General features: G+C 52.9%; 2 protein-coding genes across 3 annotated transcripts; both read left to right on the forward strand.

Moving 5' to 3' along the window:
• The first annotated feature begins 868 nt into the window (after nucleotides 1-868).
• Nucleotides 869-11,055, forward strand: RBM42 (RNA binding motif protein 42). The gene is made up of 10 exons (XM_032964725.2): nucleotides 869-1,006; nucleotides 2,056-2,131; nucleotides 3,040-3,106; nucleotides 4,396-4,458; nucleotides 5,217-5,350; nucleotides 7,043-7,165; nucleotides 7,388-7,690; nucleotides 7,953-8,073; nucleotides 9,640-9,834; nucleotides 10,218-11,055. The coding sequence occupies exons 1-10, from the start codon at nucleotides 951-953 to the stop codon at nucleotides 10,328-10,330; spliced, it is 1,251 nt and encodes a 416-aa protein (XP_032820616.2). The 5' UTR covers nucleotides 869-950; the 3' UTR covers nucleotides 10,331-11,055.
• Nucleotides 11,056-11,209: 154 nt separating this feature from the next.
• Nucleotides 11,210-23,215, forward strand: IGFLR1 (IGF like family receptor 1). 2 transcript variants are annotated; one of them, XM_032964723.2, is made up of 6 exons: nucleotides 11,210-14,559; nucleotides 15,894-16,077; nucleotides 16,278-16,561; nucleotides 16,912-17,160; nucleotides 18,431-18,478; nucleotides 22,248-23,215. In XM_032964723.2, the coding sequence occupies exons 1-6, from the start codon at nucleotides 14,226-14,228 to the stop codon at nucleotides 22,841-22,843; spliced, it is 1,695 nt and encodes a 564-aa protein (XP_032820614.2). In that variant the 5' UTR covers nucleotides 11,210-14,225; the 3' UTR covers nucleotides 22,844-23,215. The 2 variants fall into 2 exon arrangements, with proteins under 2 accessions (XP_032820614.2, XP_032820615.2); XM_032964724.2 differs by lacking the exon at nucleotides 15,894-16,077.
• Nucleotides 23,216-23,661: the final 446 nt, after the last annotated feature.

Below are 23,661 nucleotides of genomic sequence, written 5' to 3' on the forward strand. Positions count from 1 at the left end.
ATCGCGATGTATATTTACGAAATGTCCAGAATTAAAGTGTCAAGTTTATTTTAATTAACCAGCTGAGAACTCGCGAGACATATGGGTCATCAAAATGACCAAATTAAAATAAGCAATGTAGCAAACATAAATCTGGAACAAAACCAACCACGTCGTTGAAGTTTTTGCGCGTTTCCCGCAGTTAATTCTCATTGAATGACATAAACTTGTTGAGCTTGTTTCGAGCCGCACATCGCCATGCCAAGGTTGTGTGCTGTGGTGTTGTTGTTGACGGAGGTGCCGAGTTGTTCATTGTGCACCGACACACGAAGATCCCACGTGTAGCCTTCACAGACTGTTGGGGCAAGTGCTGTTAGCGAGCAGCACCTGTGAAGGTCGAGATGACACAGCACCACACCCGGCCGCCTTTGTCTCCCTCAGTGGCGATGTTTGCTACACACCGCACCAGGTGCAGTGCTCAATTGAAGGCGAGTCGACCCAGGGGAGTCTAAATACAAAGTTCTGATTCTGGGAGGCTCAGGTCCGAATCAGGCCGTGAGCGGGAATCGAACCGGGCAACCCGGGTTCGTAGCACAGCGCGCTAACCTCTGTACCAACAACAACAACAAGCGCCATTCGTCACTAAGTGGCGGTGACGTCCCCACGGCGCTTGTGCCAGGCTAGGTGCACGTTAAGGCCACGTGAAGTGTCGAACGCCCGCTGGCAGGAGGTGACGGGGCAGACCCAGCAGGTGCCACGGGTCAACTGACTGAGCTGAGTGGCCGATGCGCCACCTGTGCCCCCCACCGTGCCAACTACGCCACCGCTCCCCCACACCAGCAGCGATTTTCAACACGCCACGGTCCGGATGACGTCATCGCGGGGTATTCGTCATGTAGCGTCGCGTGTGGTAACGATGACGCCTCTCCATCGTGACGTCAGTTCGCGCGACGCGGACGTCACGAGGCAAAATGGTGGACCCCATGGAGGACCAGAAGCTGCGGGAGATGGAGGCGGAGATGGCGCTGTGAGTGTCCCCCCTGGCCCCGTGTCCCCTCCCGTGTCTCTCCCGTGTCCCTCCCGTGTCCCCCCTGACCCTGTGTCCCCTCCCGTGTCTCTCACGTGCCTCCCCTCCCGCCCCCGTGTCCCTCCCGTGTCCCCGCGTCTCGTGTCCCTGTATCTTCTTGTCTCCTGTGGCTGTCCCCGCGTTCTCCTCGGCCGTACCGTGGAGTGAGAGGCTGTGTGAGGGAGTGTGAGAATGAGAGGGTGGGGAGCGGTAGTGTAGCGGTTAGCATGCTGCTGAGCTGCCCATCCACCCCCTCGTGTGCCGTGCCGGCCTTCATAGGTGCTCGCTAACAGCACTTGCCCCAACAGTGTGTTCAGGCTACACGGAGGATCTTTGTCTTTAAGGTCAATTCCTGCTCAAGGAAAACACCAGTGACGAATATCTGAACCGGTCATTGGCCTCCCCTATGTGTATTGAGCATTAAATAAGTACCTGGTGCCGTGTGTGAACATCAGCACTGGAGAGACAAAGACGGCTGGGCGTGTTGCTGGCCACAATTGGTGCTCGCCAAAACCACTTTCCCCAACAGCCTGTAAGGCTGTGAGGGGGATCTGTGAGCGTCTTCGTATGTGGTTGAATGTTCATCAATATCTCCCATTGAAATCACGATTTCATGCTAAGCTGATAATTAAGAACTTCCATTTCATTGGCATTTGACACGTGTCCTCGTCTGTTTACATGCCTAGTGCAATCATCACCCTTATTCCATTTTGATGTTTTTGCAGCGTAATTTTACCGTGAGCGATTAAAAAAAGTAATTCGTCCTCGCTAGATTTCTTCAGAAATAGTTTTTGATTGAATGTTGGCATATACATGTGCACTGTTTTCGATTTCTGCTGTAATGCCGTTGTTTTTGTACAATTTCTACAATATTTGGTGGGTTTTTGCTCCGATTTCTATTTGCGTCTTGATTTCCTCCTTTGTGGGATTGGTGACCCGGGCCACTCTTGCCAATGAGAATAATCGCGGTCTCACCTGGCGAACGTGAAACCGTATCTGTGCCCATGCAGCTTTGAACAGGAGGTGCTGGGCGGAACGCTGACCTCCCAAGCTCGCCCAGTCATCTCCTCCAACACGTACCACCAGGTGAGAGACAAGCAGGCTCGGTCCACTGTCAGCTTCACTCCACTGAGGGTGACATCCCCACCCGCGTTGCTAACGTTGGATTGTTAGCGTTATCAATCACAAACACTGCCCACGTGTGTACGAACTAAGAGGCTCATGGGAGTCGATTCAGAAGCAGTTACATGACGTCATCTTTCAAGGCTGGTCCACTGCTCGCTGCGTGAGTTATGAATGGAAATTACATTGATGCCCTTATCACAATTGCATTGTAATTTTGAGTGTGGTTAATTTTGGTAATGTTGGTAATACTCACGTGCACTCTCAATCTCTCACAGAGCACAATTGGAATCTGCAACCAATCACTTTAATTGTTGAAAAGGTTAAAGAGTACAACTGTGGGTTGTGCTCTAGATAGACTAGCACCTGACATGGGAAGGTGTAAATTCCACAACTGACTAAAAGTCACCTGAGTTGAGCACCGTCTCACTCGATGAAGAAACACAGCGGGACGGAAACTGACGAGTAGCTGTCGGGGCATTTGCATGTTCCTTTTTGCTCTGGTTTGTGTCACTCAGAACTGGTGCTGCAGCACCCCAAGGTCGACTGAGCCTTAAATTAGTACCCTGGTGCGGTGCATAAACATCTGCACCGGGATGACAATGGCGGCCACCCCCCATCCCCTTTTGCATTGAAGGTGCTCGCTAAGAGCATTTCCCCCACGAGTCTGGTACTAATAGTAATAGTTCATAATTGAGAACATTTGGTAGCGCAAAGCTGTCACGAAAGAAGGCGCTGCTGTGTTTCACGCATACGGTCTGCAGCACATTAGGGGACGATGTTACTGCTGTGTGTAATCCCAATCGAGCAATTAAGATAAAACCTCTGAGGGGGAATCTTTGTCTTTTGCGTGTTTGTTTGTCTGTATGTAGGTGCAACAGAGCTTGCTGCAAGCCCGAGCTGCAGCAGGGCCCATTCCAATGCCGCCTCTGCCACCGTGTAAGGCCACCACACACGTCCCTGACACTGTCACCGTGGCCCTCGCAGTCACCGGCATGATGTGCCTTTAGCCCAGCCGATGCCAGTCATAATGAATAATGCATATAATATCCATCATTGTCACAGATAAATTGGAATAAAGTTAAAATACATTAATTTATAATTGTTAACATCAAGGTTAAATCTGAGTTGGTGAGTTGTTGGCTAAGTGATCGAGTGAGTGGGTGGATGAGTGGCTATAATGTGTCTGGAAAAATTCCAGACCCTGGGTTTTATCACCCAGGCTTGGTAGCAATTTACACCACTGGTTCAGTGCTATGGAGGCAAGTGGCCGGCAGGTGGCTGAATAGCACTTGGTGAGCCCTCAATGTGCTGTTGTTTCAGTTTTGCAGTCAACTCTCGATTGTCCAGGGTAGTTCACACAGAAGGTAGTCTGCCCATTTTTCCCTTGCACATTCGAGCTGTCCCAGTGTGGTTCCCTGACGGTATGGGTGATTGTCCACTGGTTCTTTGTCGAGCTGAGCCGATATCAAACGGTGGATCCAGGGCTCGGGTCGCGTCAGAACACGCTGATGTCTTGCGTTTACAGTAGAACCGCCCTTAGTGACGGTAATTGGTTCCACAAAACCAGCCGTTAAGTGATTTGGTCGTTAAGCGAGTATAGGATATACATTTTAACGGCTTTTTGTTCTGATAGCATCAAAAGTTACCCTTTCTCACCCAAAAAACTTGCTTTTTTATTTAAACAATGGATTTCAATACATAAAGATGCTAACAACAGAAACACATAATCTTAAAAGAATCATGGTTAATAAATGCATAAATTAATATTTATTGTACCTATAACAGCCCGTCGTTATCAGGGGAATGGTTGGTAAGCGAACACATTGGGCTCTATGGAGGCCTGTCGTTAAGTGATTAGTTAAGAGGGATTTTACTGTATTGCCACATGGCACAGTTTCTGCTGTGGAAAAACAACCTGGCACTTCCTAAACCACGCCGTGCTGGCTCATTACGGTTCTCTATGGCTTTGTTGTGAATTGGAAAAGAGTTATCAGTCCAGCATCTCCACTGTCTGCACGATTGGAGACTTTGTGGAACAGGTTCCGGTCCATTTGAAAAGACCGTTTCGTGCGCATCTGCATTTCTCCATTGCGTCGATTCCTTGATTCTCCATGATCTACATGGCCACTCCGCTTATCATAGTCTGTCTGTGACGACCGGTATTCACCAACAGTGCAGTCGTTAACGGTGTGTTCTCCCCCCTCCCTCACTTTCTCTCCATGCAGTTGTGCCCCCCATGAGGCCCCCACCAAGGCCTGCGTTTGTCCCCCATGTCCTACTCAGGCCAGGTAATGTGGACTTTCAAAGCGCACGCGTGCCGGTCAAAACCGTGCTCGCCGCAATACGATGTTTCGCCATGCAATACGGTACTCATTTAAATTTCACTATATGGCAATCATCACGGTATCAGTTTCCCCTGACGTGGTAATAGTATTTTGCATTGTATTGTTTTTGCACGTTGCTGAACTTCCGGTGTTTGTGTGCAATGATGGGTTTCCACACACTGCGTGAAGATTAATTTTATAAAAATTTTATTGCAGCATCTTGAGTTGCGGTCGCATTTTGACGTGCTCTCAAAACACATTGCATTGTGTTGCACTCTTACCGCATTGTTCACACGCTCTCTTGCCATATTCTCCCCGTTAACATGTGGCAATAAAACTAAGGCCTAAAGAGGAAAAATATGATTGACAACGTTTCAGGCAATGGCCTTTCTTCATGACACATTGCCCAAAACATGGGGATGACAAACGTGTAAAGTTTTTGTGTTTTTTGTTCTTGTGCACCACTGCCACCGCAGCAGCCTTATCACCAGATAATAATTTCTTGAATACTCCTACCATGCCCCTTTACCATGATGCATTACCGCACTGCGTCACCGCTCTTGTCGTGATGCCGTGCCGTTCTGCTGGAATCGGCACCTTGAGTCACCGGTGAATGTAGACGCTCTGTACATCCCAATAGCAAGGTGCCACATCACCACCTTCTTACCGCGGTGTTATCGTGCCGCTGCCCAGACGTGACACCGCTGATTGCTGTGTTGCAGCCGCGACGGCACTGTCGCCACGGCCTCCGCTATTGAGGCCTCCGCTGCGCCCGCCTCCGTTCATGCCCATGCCGCCCCGGCCACACGGCATGATGGGGCCGCCCCCACCCATCGGCCCCATGGGCTTACCTCCGGTACGTAGATTCAGAGATTCGCGCACCGCATGCGCACAGAGACACGCGTGCGCGAATGCGGCAAATACGCAGGAATACACGCGCACACACTTATGCGGACACATATGCACGACGAATGCGCACACATGCAAAAAGGCAAACTTTCACACATAATCATACCATAAGTTGTCCCTTAACGCGGTAGATGCATTCCTGAAAAGTGCCGTGTTAAGCGAAAACAATTTCCCCATAAATAATATGATAAAGTTTCATGAGATACGATATCCGCACACACGCAGTAAAATGACGGGACAAATAACTGAGGGTATGCCGCTGCTTTATCATTCCACGTATGGTATCACTGTACCGCTCAGCTGCGCAGCTCAAGAAAGCAGTTTGTTGTCGACCGCTCAGAAACGGCGTTATAACGGTGCACGTTCCGCGTTGTCCAAAAAGTGTTCCCGAATCGAAGAACCTCGGTATAGCGATGACGCTTTGTGTGAACACGCATTAAGCGAGGACTTATCGTACAATTATACACGTACAGTGAAATCTTGGATTGCGAACATAATTCGTTCCGGAAACATGCTCATAATCCAAAGCACTCGTATATCAAAGCGAATTTCCCCATAAGAAATAATGTAAACTCGGATGATTCGTTCCACAACCCAAAAATACTGTATTCATATAAAAAAGATTAATACAAAATACCCTTTTATATTTTTATTAGTTAAATTTAATATAAAGTAATCAAATGTATTAATTACATTTCAACGTGGCTGGTGTGAGGGAGACGAGAGAGAGGAGAGGCGGAGGAGGGTTATTGTGTAGGACGACTTTCACTTGCAGTACAGCTACTAAAGAACAGTCACTACATATAGGAATAGGTTTTACCCTTTTAACTGGCACAAAAAACTGACACCTTTATTCAAGGCATCATGTTTGCAATGACCACAACACAAGCAGTCAAAATGCAAACAAAAAAGACAACTCTGATAATAATATGCACTGTCCTTGAATTTAATTGGTCCACACCCGAGACAGCTTTTCTTAGAGCCTAGTCACTACACTTGGACACAAAATTAAAAAATGCTTTACGCACACACACGTGGTCACAACACTATACTATAGTAAACAGTACACACGTGGTCACAACACTATAGTACTGCAGTAAACAGTATACATGTGGTCACAACACTAGTACTGTAGTAAACAGTATACACGTGGTCACAACACTATACTATAGTAAACAGTATACACATGGTCACAACACTATACTATAGTAAACAGTATACACGTGGTCACAACACGATAGTAAAGAGCATACGCTCGCACGGATGTTGACTGTACGAGTGAGGCACGCCAGCTGAGGCCCAGCATGGGAGACGATTACCCACAATCCCGCAGCGAGAGAGAAGAACCATTGGCTCAGTTGTGATCACGTGACGCTCAGCAGACAAATCATATACTGTACGTACTGCTCGTATTGCAAGACATCGCTCGTTTATCAAATTATTTCTTTAATTTTTTTGCTCTTCTTGCAAAACACTCGCAGACCAAGTTACTCGCAATCCAAAGTTTTACTGTATGTTTGTCTGTGTATACCTCTATCATTGTGTGTGTATATATATGTATCTCTGTGTATCTATGTGTGTATATAACTATGTATATGATTGTATGTGTGTGTATCTCTGTATTTGTGTTTGCGTGCAGGGCCCCCCAATGGGAGGGATGATGTCCTCGGCTGTAGTGGAGGCACCTCCCAAACTCAACCCCTCCGTCATCCAGGCGGGCCCCACCGTCTACCTCGCGGCACCTGTCAAGGCCACAGCGCCGGTACCACCCTCGCCGATTACTGCACAAAATCCCGATTGCCGGGTGTAATCCTGATGGAGTAAAACGAGATGTGTGAATATGCGCGTGCGTGTCCGGGTAGCGCTGCTTACCGACCCTTGGCTCACGGTCTGCTGCGATACCGACATCACACAGCCCTTCACTCGCCCTCTCGTGTCTCTCACGCCCCCTCCTGTCTTCCTCCTGCCCCCGTGTCGCCCGCAGGAGGAGGGCCACTCTCACATGGCGCAGGAGAAGAAGGAGAGCGGTGTCGCCGCCACCAAGGTGGACGACTCCACCATCATCGGCCCCGTCATGCCGCCCCCCGCACCCCACGAGCCACCCATAGCGGAGACGCACCACCACCACCACCACCACCCCCCCACGGAGCGCGGGGGGGGCGGCGGTGGGGGCGGCGGTGGGGGCGGCGGTGGGGGCGGCGGTGGGGGCGGCGGTGGGGGCGGCGGTGGGGGCGGCGGTGGGGGCGGCGGCGGCAGAGCTGGGACGAGCGAACGAGGGGCGGGGAAGGTGAGAGAGCAGCAGCCTCGCCACGCTCACCACACTCACCATGCTCACCACACTCACCACACTCACCACACTCACCCCACTGACCCCGCTCGCCCTACTCGCCACGCTCACGCTGTGAAAGCACGGGGTGGTGAGCGAGCCACTCCTGTATTTCTCCACATACAGGGATCTTCAGGAACTTAAACTAACGACGAATGGCACAGCATTGTTTTGGTGGCGGATCGTGCATGGAGTCCTCTCTCTCCTCCTCCGCCTCGTGCAGAACTCGGAGTCGTCTGAGGAGAAGCCGGCGAAGAAGAACCGTCCCGAGAAAGTGAAGAAAATCCTGCGATCCGCAGCCGGCATCACCTGGGAGGATGCCAGCCTCATGGACTGGGACCCCAGTACGTACAAACCAAGACAGATGCCCCGCGCAGCCCCCCACACGCACCGTTGGGAGAAGTGCCGTTAGTGCCCTGTGAAGGCCGGCACAACGCACCTACGAGGCAGGGGTGTGGTACAGCACCACGCCCGGCAGCCTTTGTCTCCCCAATGGCGATGTTTACACACCGCAACAGGTACTCGTTTGAAAGCTGAGTCGATCTAGGGGAGGCCCGGGACCAGTTCAAATATCTCCCGCTGATGTTGGCCAAGAGCAGGAATTTAATGCAGAGAGTTGCACACACAGAGCTGGACTTGTATTCTAGATTTGAAGCTTTCGTGACTGCAAGGATTCATACTCTTTGGTTTTTTTCGGTAAAGTCACGTAGGTAAAATAAAAATAAAACAATTAAATCACGACGTTTCGGAGGGAACACAAGCTTCTGTCTTCAGGTGGAACAGTCACAGCAAGATCGCTGCATCAAGTAATGCAGCGATCACTTGTATTGTTTTGTGGTGAAAATTGATAAATGACTTCTAGAATGTTGTTTTGTCATGTGGTTATGAACTAAACTCTCAACCCGACCCCCAAGTTTGAAGGTTATTTTGTATTCTCACTACCAGGATTCTCAGACCTAGATCCTAATGTCCTCCACACCGTGCAGCAGCTACAACAGCTGCTGCAACCCGCGATTGTCAATCTTTTCCATTTGTATGCAAATTTTCCCGCTTCGTATTGCCCTAACGGGGAAACTGAGTAACGGTCACGACTGCCGAGAGTGGGAGACGAGCGAGACGCGCGGCACGAACGAGACGAGCGGGACGAGCGACCGCGCACGCATCCCGGGCCCTGAAAGGCCGAACCTCAGTTTCGTTTTTAGAGCTGAAATTTTAGTTCGTAAAACAAACTAAAATGTATAAATGTTAATAAATTGAGCCATTATTGCTGGCAACGCCGAGACCGTTAGCTTTCGTCATCGGTGGCTCAAACCCGGATTTGAACCCAGGTTCTCAGTGGTGCTGGCTCAGTGTCTCTGACACGGCCATTATGAAGAGATATCCAGACCCGGGGGTTGAACTTGAATTCAGGAACTCGGCGGCCTACGAGGCGCCAGGTTGTTTTCCCACCGTAGTGGTCGAGCTGTGCCATTGACGTCGCAGGCAATGAACGAATTGAGAAGCAGATGGCAGCGTACCAACTGACGCCACTTGCGATTAGCTCCACCCAGGGCCCTGCTTGGCCCTGAGCCAGATTCGAAACCGCCTATAACCATTAGGGCCCAATGTTGGCAGATGTGGCAGTGAAAAAGAGGTACAGTACATCCTCGTTTTACACAGATCCATTCCTGGAAAGTGCCAGGTAAAGTGATGAATAATGGCGAGATGCGATGTATTACGATGCACAGTGAGATGGCGGGGAGACATAACTGAGGTTACCCCACCACTTGGCCACGCAGCTCAAGAAAGTAGTTAGTCGAAACCGCGTTAAGCGAGGAATTGCAGCATTCGTGTATTTGATACGGCCATGATGAAGCCCTCCGAGCCATTTGGCCACCTCACACCCCTCCCCCGCGTGTCTCCGCTCACAGATGATTTCCGCATCTTCTGCGGAGACCTGGGTAACGAGGTGAGCGACGACACACTGGCGCGCGCGTTTTCGCGCTACCCCACGTTCCTGCGTGCCAAGGTGGTGCGCGACAAGCGCTCGGGCAAGACCAAGGGCTACGGCTTCGTCAGCTTCAAGGACCCCAACGACTTCGTGCGCGCCATGCGCGAGATGAATGGTGCCTGCTCGCTCGCACGCTCGCACTCAAACGCTCGCTCTTACGCTCGTTCATACTCTCACATGCTCACACTCACACGCTCGCGCCCACAATTTCTCGCTCGCTCACACGGTCTCTTGCACTCACGGCCAATATCGGTGACGAACATCTGAACCAGCCTTTGGCCTCCCCACTTTCGGTCTACGTATCCTTAAATGAGTACCTGGTTTAGAGTGTAAACATAAGCACCAGGGAGGAAGATAAAGACGGCCGAGCGTGGTGTTGGCCACCCACCTCTACGTGTATTGTGCCGGCCTTCATAGGTGCTACTTGCTAACAGCACTTGCCTCAACAGTCTGTTAAAGGCTATATGGGGGATCTTTGCCTCTCCTGCGTCGATGCAGGGAAGTACGTGGGCAGTCGGCCGATCAAGCTGCGCAAGAGCACGTGGCGTGACCGCAACATGGACATCGTGCGCAAGAAGAACAAAGAGAAGAAGAAACTGGGCCTCAAGTGACCCCGCGCGACCTCCCTCGACCTCCCGTGTGACATCCTGTGTGACCTCCACCAACCTGTGACACCGCCAAAACAATAGCAGATTCAACACTTTGAAGTTATACAGCATCTAAATGTAATTGCACCAATCACAACTACTTGGCTCCAGGGGCAGCCAGGGCAGATACAGCACCAGCGAGTCCCAGGGCAGCCCTGGGGAGTCGGTGCAATAAAAGCCCCCCACAGCTGGGCCTGACCAAGCCTCAAGTAAAATGATGGTGCTGTGATTGAGTACCCCTGTGAGAGAGTGGCGGTACGAATGAGCGGCCCTGTGAGAGAGCAGCGCTGGGAGCAAGTTGTTATGTGAGTGAGCGACATGATGGTTGCTGTCCGATGAGACCAGGTGGAGGCTACTGCATCTGGTGTGATCGACCTCGCCCCCATGAACTCTGAGCCCAAGCACCGGCTCCGAGGAGGAGGGGGACCTCCTTGCTGTCACCGTTTTGTTTTTGGCAAGGGAACCGGTTTCGATGCTTGAATGTTTTGGTCGTGAAAGAAGGTCGCCACCTCCCGACGTTTTACCACGTGGGGATGTATCCTGGGAAGTTCATGAAAAATCTCTCGCAGGACCAGCAGAGCAGAGCTACTTGTAAATACTGTACGCCGTCTTGAGTAGCGTAGTAGTATTATTTTTTTCTAATTCCGCAATGACAATTTCGCGACTTTTAATAAACACGGTGTATTACACGCGCATGTTTCATGATTCGGACACAGTCCCATCTAAACAATTCTATCGCTCAGCACTGGTGCCAAATGTCAGCCGGGTCTATTTTCTTACCTGGCATTCCACATCTCGTATACCTCGAGTTTGGCTGTTCCTACTCATCAAGTGTAACCGACTGTCTACCAGCGACCCGAAAAATATATTTGGTGAGAAACGAAACTGTAGAAAGTGACTGAAAGACTGACACGGACTCCCTTCGACTCGCATGGAGGTCCATAGATTTAGAGACCCATAGGTGCAACAGAGAACTACTGTATAGGCTTATTCGGGGATCAACTTCAGCTGGGGTCTCTTTGGGTCGGCGACCCGGAATATATTAGTGCACCTGGTATACCGCGTCCAGTGTAGCTGTCGTTATGGGCCCTGGTTACAAGTCACGTGCTGCTGCTGCTCGCTGGCAGGGACCCAGACAATATCGGGTGAGAAATTAAGCCCCGAGTCACATGTCGGGTGTCGCGGTTCAACCTGAGTTTGTGTTTACGTCGTGGTGCAGGTATCGCCTCTAGTGGCTGCACGGGTCGCATGAACCAATGTCGCGCAACACGAATGTGAAACAATCGATGGTCGTGGCGCGGTTTAACGCACGTCCGAGAATCGACGTGACGTGGCGCGATGACCCCTCCCCGCCCGTTGTATCTTGAATCGTGAATTCTCGACAGCTCTTACCCCAATCGCACTGTTGGCGTCGTTACGGCGCGACAAACCCCGTTGGGAAATCTCGAGAGAGCAGCGCGAGCCGCCTCCGTGTTGGAAAACGGCCCAAGGAAGCAGATATCAGCTGCCCGTTCAGATCGTCCATTCTTCAACTGCGCCACGGTGGCGATATGCTGACTCCCACGCCTGGTATGCAGGAGGTTGTGGGTTTGATCCCAACCCTGTCGCCTATACATTTGGAATTTGTTCTCCCCTTGATCGCGGGGATTTTCCCTCCACATTCTTCGAGCAGTGGTTCTTGACCTGGGGTGCACGCACCCCCTGGGGATGCGAGATGCCCTTTCTGGGGGTGCGAGACCTGGCCAGATTTTTCTTTAGAAGGTAAATCGAAAACGAATTAAGCAAGGGCACGTAAGTACAACTACTTGTTTAATCAAAGCTATATGTGTATTCACAGTTTACTTTTTTAACGAATGAGAACAAAAGGGGTGCATGCTGAAGTACAGGTTAAGAACTGCATTATTTTATTTTGCTGCTATAAATGTCCACACGATAAGCCACTTCGTTGAGCTCTCATTTGTGGCCATATCGCTTCTGAAAAAGCTATGTAGCTCAGTGGGCCTTACCTGATAAAATACAAAGTTTAAAAATAGTTTTGAGTTTTAACTGATTTCTGGTCCACACGGTAGATTTCAGCACTTCCCACCCACTTGGGAGAGTAATAACCGCCGCGTGACGGTCACTCCGATAAATTAATTCTCAGGGTTGGACAACATCGAAAACAAGTGCAGAACAAGCTGTAATGGGGGGGGGGGGGTTCGTGTCGAGTCGTTCGTGAGCGGGCTAAAGGCTTCGCCGAGTCTGATCGCCTACCAGGGGGACCTCGGCGGCGCCGGCTCGGCGCCCTCACCCCTTAAGACACCCGGCGGCGCGCGTCGCCTCTGCTGATTTTGTTGTTGCGACGACGGTGGCGGGAGCGTCATGCCGGGTGGTCGTAGTCGAGATTCTCTTCTCCCACAGCCGCCGCTCTTCGGGTTTTATTGTTTTTCTGAAGCGCGACTTTCGCGGATTTTCCGTGACGTCGGGCGGTGGGGAAAACCCGGCACGCCAGCCTCGTTGCGCCACGGAAGCCGTTTCCGCTGAATGTTAATTAACCGATGCCACATTGCGGCAACAGCAGCAGCTGCCCCCTCTCCTCAGGCTACTCCCATGGATGGAGGGGCGAGTAACTGGGACGCGGAGTCGCTGGTTAGCAGGGGCAGTTCTCCCCCGAGTCTAACCCACTGGACAAGGCTACCTCCCTCGCCCCCCCACGGCTGCCCGTGTTCAGATCTCCTCGGCCTTCCCCCTCTATAGTGCTCAGAGCTGTCACTGTTGAGAACAGTAAGCCTGGCCCTCATCAAACACATACAGACAAATATCCCCCGTATAGCCTTTAACAGACTTGGGACAAGTGGTATTTGCAAGCACCAACGATGGAGTGAGTTTGGAACCATTGGGCCAACGTTCCATGTTCCCCGAAAGCGGGGAAACCCTTCCGAACATCCACTTGTCCAGGGACTAAATAAACAAAGCAGCAGCAGCACGGCGACTGCCCGGTGATTGATATATGACAGCCTCGATATCGTTGCGCGAAATGTCGGACAACTTGCCGAACAACAACACTGCCGTCGCGGTGCAAGCACATCGGAGAGGTTGAGTCAGCTGAGAACATGCAGCAGCTGCTCATGCAGCAGCTTATCCTGCAGCTCGCTATTTACAGAGCACGTGGGCCGTGCCTCGAAACTGGAGGTGGTGGCGATGCGTTGAGCGAATTCTGTACATAATTACTGAACTGTATTTTTGTTGACGGAATAAAGGCGAGAGTCTTGCACTTTCGGGGTTAACGCGAGGTCAACATAGCCCCTGTGAATACATTTCACTCGTTAACACTACAAAGACGTTGGGCAAACTCCTGTTAGCGAGCACCTATGAAGGCCGACACGGCACACAAGGGGGTGGAGGGTGGGTGGCCAGCACCACACCCGGCCGCCTTTGTCTCCCAAGTGACGATGTTTACACACCGCACCAGGTACTCATTTAAGGCCGAGTCGATCTTGGGGAGGCCCAGGACCGGTTCAGATAATCGTCACTCGTGTTAATCGTTAACGATAATCGAGCTCGGGTCTCTGCCGGATTCGTAGCGCAGCGCACTAACCGCTGCGCCACCGCCTCCCACAAAAACAAGACATCGCACACACGCATGAACACTGGACCTCATTCACCTCCCACGTGGCTCACGTGTTAGGTGAATGAGGTCCAGTGACTCACTCGGTGAATACCCTGGCCGTGCTCGCTCGCACGCACGCACGGTCACACCGTCGCTCAGACGCGCAGCAGCAGCGCTGAAGGCATTCCGGGAAAGGCTCGCGTCCGGGGCGTTTCTCGGTTGGACTATCTCCACCCTGGGCCGTGACGCCACGGCTCCACCACGGCGTGCATGTGTAGCAGCCCTTGCGCCAGTCCCCTCCTGGATGAGCAGCCCCGTGACGCCGCTCCCAAGAGCGGATCCCCCGCGCTGTGCGCTGGCTCGGCCCCCGGAGTTTCCGTCATCCTCGTCCCTCCGCGTGAGAGAGGTTCCGATGCAGGCTCGGCTCTCCGGGGTTCGAGCCGACGGATAGATCCCCTCGACGGGGGTCCCTCCTCCCTCCGTCTGGGTCCGCGTGGGGCCCCGCGCCTCTTTGGAGCCATGGGTCGGCCGCGATGCCAGGATCACGAGTTCCCCAGGGGCAGCGTCTGCGTCTCCTGCAGCAGCGCGGTGCCACTCACGCCCGGTACGAGGGGACCACGTCCACTCTGACCCCCCACCCCTCTCTCCCTGACCCCCACTCTCCCGTGTCCTGGTGTTTTCCCAGGTACCCCTCCCCCTCTTTTCCCAAGTCCCATGTTTTCTACCTCTGATGTACAGCGCTGAGTCTGCTCATTTGAAAGGCGCTTTAGAAAAAAAAAGTTTTATTATTATTACTACTACCACCACCAGCACCCAGAACCCCCGTGCCCACTACTACTCTCGGGTGCCCCTCCGACTCCAGAACTGTATTCCCACATCTATCGCTCCACCGTCAGCAGCAGCAGCAGAATGACCTCATGCCGGCTCCGGTGAGTTGGGTGTTACACTCATTGTGGAGCGGCACGGTAAGTTCTCTCAAACAGTGGCCACGTGTGTCGTATGCACACCAAGTTGTGCAGAGTTGTGCGTGTGTGTGTGTGGGGAGCGGTGGGGCAGCGGTTAGTGCGCTGCGCTACGAACCGGGCGACCCGAGTTCGAATCGGCCACCAACATCAGCGACGATTTTATATTCGTAGCTGGAGGGGTGTGTAAACATCACCACTAGGAAGACAAAGGCTGCCGGGCGTGGTGCTGGCCAATCACACCCTCGTGTGCCGTACCGGACTTCATATGTGCTCGCTAAAAGAACTTGCCCTAACAGTCTGTTAAGGGCTATACGGGGGATCTTTGTGTGGGTGGGTAATTATCGAAGGCGGGCCGGGGTGAAAATAATTAAAGAGGCAGATGGGAGTGCTGTAGTTGGAACGCTCTACTTTAACATCTCCCTGGAAAATCTCGTTTCCTAGGGTGTGGATGGACACTTCACCTCGGCCACACGTTTGACATCTACCGTATACCTTGAGTGTAATCATGCGTCTAAAGACGCACGTTTGTGACCAGTGTTCACGACCTCCGGCTAAACCCGTATGGATGGATAACATATGTTGAACATTCACTGAAACATGTTAAACGGGATCATCTGCGGAGCAAATCAAATAAACTCAACATTCGAAGAGACAGGAACATTCGAAGAGACAGGCTTCGAGAACACGCGCAGGTGAATGCAGAGTGCTGAGCCGTCAGTGGGGCTTACGCCTGACGCGTCACGGCTACAAAGGATGGTGGCCGATCACGGAGACTCATTACGGAGAGGCACCGAGGATCGCGTCCGAGATTACGTCCACCGGGGAGATGGAGCGATGGATTAATCTCGTGTGTAGAGCAAGTCGGGGAGGAGGCGTTCATCCAGCAGTGGAATGACCAGAAGGGCTTCCCGCACACCCTTCCCTTGTCCTGGACCCCGTTTCGTGACCCCCCCCCCCTACCCCCCCCCTGCAGGGTTCGGCTACACGAAACACTGTGGGCACGCCTCTCCCGAGGGGGGGCCCCCTGCGAAGCGTTGCGGCCTGGGGGAGTTCACGGGGGGGCTGGGGCTGTGCGAGCCGTGCTCGCGTTGCGGGGGCCTCGAGCGAGTCGCCGAGGGCTGCACCCCCGCCAAGAACACGCGGTGCTGCCCCGAGGGGTGCGTGACGGGTAGGGTGAGGGGGTGGGGGTGACGGGGGGGGGTGGGGGTGACGGGTAGGGGGTGGGGGGGACGGGGGGGGGACGTCTCCACTCGTTCAGTGAACTTCCTGCCGTGACCTTGGCTTCGTTATGTTGATGATGCTAATGTTGGTCACTTTAATGTCGATGTTGGTGATGTTATTGTCGATGACGATGCAGGAAGGAGGCGCACCTCGGCTCGTGCCGCAGTTTGTGCTGCGACTGCTCCCGGATCCGGGGGGCCGAGGGGGGCTCGGGGCGGGACCCCGAGTGCGTGGGGAGGGAGCGCTTCCCGTTCCACTGCCACTACAGCAAGGCGGCCACGTGCCGGGTGCTGTCCGACACCCCCAGGCTCCCCATGACCCCCACGGTCCTCACGCTTGGTCGCATCACACGGATAATCGAGGTCCCCCCTCTTCCTCCATCTCCACCCAGCCCGGGTCTTCAGGGAGCAGCAGCAGCAGGTTTGCGCCTACAGGAAGATGACGAGGTGGTGATGCTGACCCAGACTGTGCCCTCCGCCCAAAGCCGACTCTGACTCTTGCTGCTGACACGACCCTCGACTCGACCCTGAACACTCAGCACAGCCGACGTGACGCTCCAATCCCGCCCGTCACTGCTCACGTCGGCCTCGCCCTAGCTCCGAACCCTGATCCCAACCTCAACCCCAACCGCATCCCTAACCCTATGCCCGGCTGATAATCTGAACCCTATCTCTAACCCCCATCATTATCACTAACCCTGACCTCTATCCCACAATCTGACCCTTATCCCTCACCGCGACCCCCTGCCCCGCACTGTGACCCCGTGCTAGGTGGCTCCGAGGCGATGCTCCTCTTGGCGAGTCTGGCTCTCTCGTCAATGCTCCTCATGCTCCTCGTGCTGCTCGCCACGCGGGGCCCTCGCTGCTGGAGGGGCCGCCCGCCCAACGGGGCCCGTGGGGCCCAGGACACCCGGGGGCAGGGATCCCTGGAATCGCAGAGAGGGGACCTGAAACCCCAGGGGGAAGCGTCTGCAGGGGACCAGAACCCCATGCTGGACACCCATACCCAGCTCCGAGAAGGTGAGGAACGCAGGAAAGAGAGCACAACAACAGCAAGCGCCATGGTGCTTGTGCCAGGCTAGGTGCCCCTTGGGGCCGCGTGAAGTGTCGAACGCCTGCTGGCAGGAGATCACGGGACAGACCCAGGTGCCGTGGGTTAACTGACTGAGATGACTGGCAGATGCACCATCTGAGCTCTCCACTGTGCCAGCTCGCTATGTTTTATCCGCCCGGCGCTCCGCTAGTTGTTGTGAGCGTCACTCGTCTACCCTCGACTATTGTTGGAGGTCAACTGCCTCCCACTACTCAGTAGCGTCCTTCACGAACTTCTTCCACAGAGGCCAATCTTGATACCGTTGGTACTAGTCATCGACAAGTCCACTCAGATGCATATCCCCCCTTAGGACATAAGCCCATCTCTTTCCAGCCCGTGCCGCACGCGTCTAGCCACCTCTACTGCTTGGACATGCGCTGGCTGGACATGCTGGCTGCATGACCCAACCAATCTTGCCTGTCAGAGGAGCTCACTGATGGCACTGTGTCCAAATCTTTCAAAGATCTATAAGCTTTTCGCACAATCCAGTCCGGTTGAACCCAGGATGGATGCCGAGAAAGCCAGCCTGAATGTTTCAAAATGGCGCAGATGTTTCTTTAGAGGGCTCCACGTTTTGCAAGCGTAGAGATGAGCGGGCATGACTGTGGCCAAGAGGACCTGGAGCTCCGTATGGAGCGGAAAGCCAGGTAGCTGCTTCGACACAGCGTTACGCAGGCGGTGAAACGATGCCGCCCAACTGATAGATTAGCACACTGCGCAGGTACGGGAACGCCTCTCCTCTCTCCACAACTACTCCATCACTCATGGGGAATTGAGGTCGTGGAATATTTGATTAAATAAAATACGCAAGCGCTCTTCGTACTTGCTCAACAGATGGTACAACAGGGGTTGGCAACTTCCTTGAGGGACAGAGTACACGTGTGTAGACACACACACGTGTGTAGACACACACACGTGTGTGTGTAGACACACACACGTGTGTGTAGACACACACACGTGTGTGTAGACACACACACGTGTGTGTAGACACACACACGTGTGTGTAGACACACGTGCTTGATATACCTAGGAACACACACACACACATGTACACGCACTTGTGCACTTGTACACGCACCTGTACACGTCCATATTTGTCTCCCCAGTGCCGTCGATTGCACACTGCACGAGGTGCACACACGTGGACACACGTGGACACACGTGAACAGGTCCCGTGTCCTCCCCCCCCCCCCGCAGAGTCTCCTCAGCGGACCCGGGAACAGGAGCTGACAGAGCGAATACACAGTGAGAGATGAACACTCATCAGCCGTGCTCTATCCACTGTTACACCAACACTCATCAGCCGTGACCTATCCACTGCTACACCAACACTCATCAGCCATGATCTATCCACTGCTACACCAACACTCATCAGCCGTGATCTATCCACTGTTACACCAACACTCATCAGCCATGATCTATCCACTGTTAAACCAACACTCATCAGCCGTGATCTATCCACTGCTACACCAACACTCATCAGCCGTGATCTAACCACTGTTACACCAACACTCATCAGCCGTGCTCTATCCACTGTTACACCAACACTCATCAGCCGTGATCTATCCACTGCTACACCAACACTCATCAGCCGTGATCTATCCACTGCTACACCAACACTCATCAGCCGTGATCTATTTACTGTTACACCAACACTCATCAGCCGTGCTCTATCCACTGTTACACCAACACTCATCAGCCGTGCTCTATCCACTGTTACACCAACACTCATCAGCCGTGATCTATTCACTACTACACCAACACTCATCAGCCGTGATCTATTCACTACTACACCAACACTCATCAGCCGTGATCTATTCACTACTACACCAACACTCATCAGCCATGATCTATCCACTGCTACACCAACACTCATCAGCCGTGCTCTATCCACTGTTACACCAACACTCATCAGCCGTGCTCTATCCACTGTTACACCAACACTCATCAGCCGTGATCTATCCACTGCTACACCAACACTCATCAGGCATGATCTATCCACTGTTAAACCAACACTCATCAGCCGTGATCTAACCACTGTTACACCAACACTCATCAGCCGTGATCTATCCACTGCTACACCAACACTCATCAGCCGTGATCTATCCACTGCTACACCAACACTCATCAGCCGTGATCTATCCACTGCTACACCAACACTCATCAGGCATGATCTATCCACTCTTACCCCAACACTCATCAGCCGTGATCTATCCACTGTTAAACCAACACTCATCAGCCGTGCTCTATCCACTGTTACACTAACACTCATCAGCCGTGATCTAGTCACTACTACACCAACACTCATCAGCCGTGATTTATCCACTGTTACACTAACACTCATCAGCCGTGATCTATTTACTGTTACACCAACACTCATCAGCCGTGATCTATCCACTGCTACACCAACACTCATCAGCCATGATCAATTCACTACTACACCAACACTCATCAGCCGTGATCTATCCACTGTTACACCAACACTCATCAGCCGTGATCTATCCACTGCTACACCAACACTCATCAGGCATGATCTATCCACTGTTACACCAACACTCATCAGCCGTGATCTATCCACTGTTAAACCAACACTCATCAGCCGTGATCTATTCACTACTACACCAACACTCATCAGCCGTGATCTATCCACTGCTACACCAACACTCATCAGCCGTGATCTATTTACTGTTACACCAACACTCATCAGCCGTGCTCTATCCACTGTTACACCAACACTCATCAGCCGTGATCTATCCACTGTTAAACCAACACTCATCAGCCGTGATCTATTCACTACTACACCAACACTCATCAGCCGTGATCTATCCACTGCTACACCAACACTCATCAGCCGTGATCTATTTACTGTTACACCAACACTCATCAGCCGTGCTCTATCCACTGTTACACCAACACTCATCAGCCGTGATCTATCCACTGTTACACCAACACTCATCAGCCGTGCTCTATCCACTGTTACACCAACACTCATCAGCCGTGATCTATCCACTGTTACACCAACACTCATCAGCCGTGATCTATCCACTGTTAAACCAACACTCATCAGCCGTGATCTATCCACTCTTACACTAACACTCATCAGCCGTGATCTATCCACTGTTACACCAACACTCATCAGCCGTGATCTATCCACTGCTACACCAACACTCATCAGCCGTGATCTATCCACTGCTACACCAACACTCATCAGCCGTGATCTATCCACTGTTAAACCAACACTCATCAGTCGTGATCTATCCACTGTTACACCAACACTCATCAGCCGTGATCTAACCACTGCTACACCAACACTCATCAGCCGTGATCTATTTACTGTTACACCAACACTCATCAGCCGTGATCTATCCACTGTTACACCAACACTCATCAGCCGTGATCTAACCACTGTTACACCAACACTCATCAGCCGTGATCTATCCACTGCTACACCAACACTCATCAGCCGTGATCTATCCACTGCTACACCAACACTCATCAGCCGTGATCTATCCACTACTACACCAACACTCATCAGCCGTGATCTATTTACTGTTACACCAACACTCATCAGCCGTGATCTATCCACTGTTACACCAACACTCATCAGCCGTGATCTATCCACTGTTACACCAACACTCATCAGCCGTGATCTATTTACTGTTACACCAACACTCATCAGCCGTGATCTATCCACTGCTACACCAACACTCATCAGCCGTGATCTATTCACTACTACACCAACACTCATCAGCCGTGATCTATCCACTGCTACACCAACACTCATCAGCCGTGATCTATCCACTGTTACACCAACACTCATCAGCCGTGATCTATTTACTGTTACACCAACACTCATCAGTCGTGATCTATCCACTGTTACACCAACACTCATCAGCCGTGCTCTATCCACTGTTACACCAACACTCATCAGTCGTGATCTATCCACTCTTACACCAACACTCATCAGCCGTGATCTATCCACTGCTACACCAACACTCATCAGTCGTGATCTATCCACTCTTACACCAACACTCATCAGCCGTGCTCTATCCACTGTTACACCAACACTCATCAGTCGTGATCTATCCACTCTTACACCAACACTCATCAGCCGTGATCTAGTCACTACTACACCAATACTCATCAGTCGTGATCTATCCACTGCTACACCAACACTCATCAGCCGTGATCTATCCACTGTTACACCAACACTCATCAGTCGTGATCTATCCACTCTTACACCAACACTCATCAGCCGTGCTCTATCCACTCTTACACCAACACTCATCAGCCGTGATCTATCCACTGTTACACCAACACTCATCAGCCGTGCTCTATCCACTGTTACACCAACACTCATCAGTCGTGATCTATCCACTCTTACACCAACACTCATCAGCCGTGCTCTATCCACTGTTACACCAACACTCATCAGCCGTGATCTATCCACTGTTACACTAACACTCATCAGCCGTGATCTAGTCACTACTACACCAACACTCATCAGCCGTGATTTATCCACTGCTGCACGAACGCCTCCCCAAACCGTCCCCGTCTCTCGCGATGCCGTGCTCCATCGCGCCACCACCTCTCCCGCTCATCTTCTTTGTCTCTTCTCATCTCCAGTCACTTCCGCCCCACCACCTCTTCTGTACACCAAAGACAAAGATGCCCCGTATAGCCTTACATACCTTTGGGGCAAGTGCTGTTAGCGAGCACATAAGGCTGGCACGAGGGGGTGGGTGGCCAGTATCACGCCCGACCGCCTTTGTCCCCCTAATAGCGATGTTTACACACCGCACCAGGTACTCACTTTGTGGCTGAGTCGACCTAAGGGGAGGCCCAGGACCAGTACAGACAATCGTCACCGGTGTTGGCCGTGAGCGGGAATCGAACTCGGGTCGCCACGGCTCCCCACCACCACCACCACGCCTCCCTTTCCACTAATTTCCTCTAAACACTTAATCATCGCCACCTCCTCTTAACGTCCCCTCCTCCTCGTCCACCTCGCCAGCCTCCCCGTGGTTCTCACTCCCGCTGGAGCGCCTGCTGGACGCGCTGGACGTGTGCGACCGCCTCTCCCAGCTGCTGGACCCGGAGCAGCTCCCGCTCGCCTCCGCGCGCCACCTCGCGTCGCGCTGCGGCCTCGAGCGCCGCGAGGTCGCCGCCCTTGCGGCGCGCGGCGTCAGCCTCACCCGGGCCGCCCTCGAGGTCACGGCGGCCCGCGACCCCGGGGTCACCGTGGGCAGCCTCCTAGAGTCCCTGCTCCGCATGGACCGGGCGGACGCCCTGCAGGTCGTGTTGGGCGCCGCGCCACCGCCGCGCCACGGCGCCGGCTTGGGATTCGGCGCGGATTTGAGCGCCGCCGCCAACACCGGCAACGGCGGCGGCGGCAGCAGCGGCGACACTGGGACTAGCGGCACCAGCAGCAGCAGCAGCATGCAATGCGGGTGTAGCGTCCACGTGAACGGGAGCGCGTACAGCAATGGCTATGCACGCGCCAAGGGGAGTGTGACGAGCGGTGCGGCGCACACCGTGAACGGGAGAGCGGCGCTCCCCGACGAGACGACTCGCCCCTCGAATGGATGCGCGGCGCACACCTGCGTGTGACCCACCCCACTCACTCACCCCACCCACCCTGCTGACACACTCGGCGCGTCTCCCCGTAAACGCCTCTAACACCGCGAGACGTCGTCACGTGTTTGGCTGTGTCGGGTGGTTGAGGGTTCTTAGCGGTACGCACGGCTTTGGCCAGATCGTTCCGTCCTGGCCACCCTACCCCACCAAAAAACTATGAATCGTTATAAAGTTGTAAATATCCTTAATTTTGAAGGGGGAGGGGGGGGGGGCTGGGTTAGGTGACTGTCGGTGCGTTAATGCGGCCCAAACGGATACGGGTAAACCACCCCCCCCCCGCCACCCACGATATGTTGTGTTCAACATTATCTGGACGTTGGTAATAAAGGTCAGCGACAAGCAGAAGACATTCTCGTGTTTGTAATCATTGTGCGTTACCTGCAATGAGGCATACCAAAGACAACGCGAACGCTGACAGTACAGCACGAAGTGAGAATTGCGCAAATAAGTTAATGGATCCGAGGTGCACGCGTGGCCCCGCACCGAGAGGCAGGAAGAGCAGGCACGTTGAGTAAGTAGAGAGCTCACGAGTAGGAGACATTGCGCTGAAGACGATGGCTGCTGGCCAAGACCAACGACGGAGCGACAGCCGAAGGAGGAGAACGTCCTCGTGGCAGCGTCAGTCGTGGAGGTGCAGCGGTGACCTCAATTCGCGTGTGGGAACAAAGAATTGTTTTCCACCTCCGGACCGTGAGAGAGATTGCCTGGGGAGGACTTAAGCCAGCAGTGGATAAGGGCGTGTCCTTGGCATGATGATGCAGCACAAGTATTAGGCTCGAGTAAAGCATCCG

The sequence above is a fragment of the Petromyzon marinus genome, chromosome 32, assembly GCF_048934315.1.
Source record: "Petromyzon marinus isolate PM22_M1 ecotype Great Lakes invasive population chromosome 32, UKy_Petmar_22M1.pri1.0, whole genome shotgun sequence".
Lineage (NCBI taxonomy): Eukaryota > Metazoa > Chordata > Hyperoartia > Petromyzontiformes > Petromyzontidae > Petromyzon > Petromyzon marinus.

Bases quoted from the DNA above. Each gene is read 5' to 3' on its own strand.
- IGFLR1 (XM_032964723.2), top strand. From the start codon at position 14,226: ATGTGTAGCAGCCCTTGCGCCAGTCCCCTCCTGGATGAGCAGCCCCGT. The intron at 14,560-15,893 runs GTACGAGGGGAC...CCCCCCCTGCAG, and splicing joins CGCGGTGCCACTCACGCCCG to GGTTCGGCTACACGAAACAC. The intron at 16,562-16,911 runs GTTTGCGCCTAC...ACCCCGTGCTAG, and splicing joins TCAGGGAGCAGCAGCAGCAG to GTGGCTCCGAGGCGATGCTC.
- RBM42 (XM_032964725.2), top strand. From the start codon at position 951: ATGGTGGACCCCATGGAGGACCAGAAGCTGCGGGAGATGGAGGCGGAG. The intron at 7,166-7,387 runs GTACCACCCTCG...TGTCGCCCGCAG, and splicing joins CTGTCAAGGCCACAGCGCCG to GAGGAGGGCCACTCTCACAT. The intron at 9,835-10,217 runs GTGCCTGCTCGC...GCGTCGATGCAG, and splicing joins CGCCATGCGCGAGATGAATG to GGAAGTACGTGGGCAGTCGG.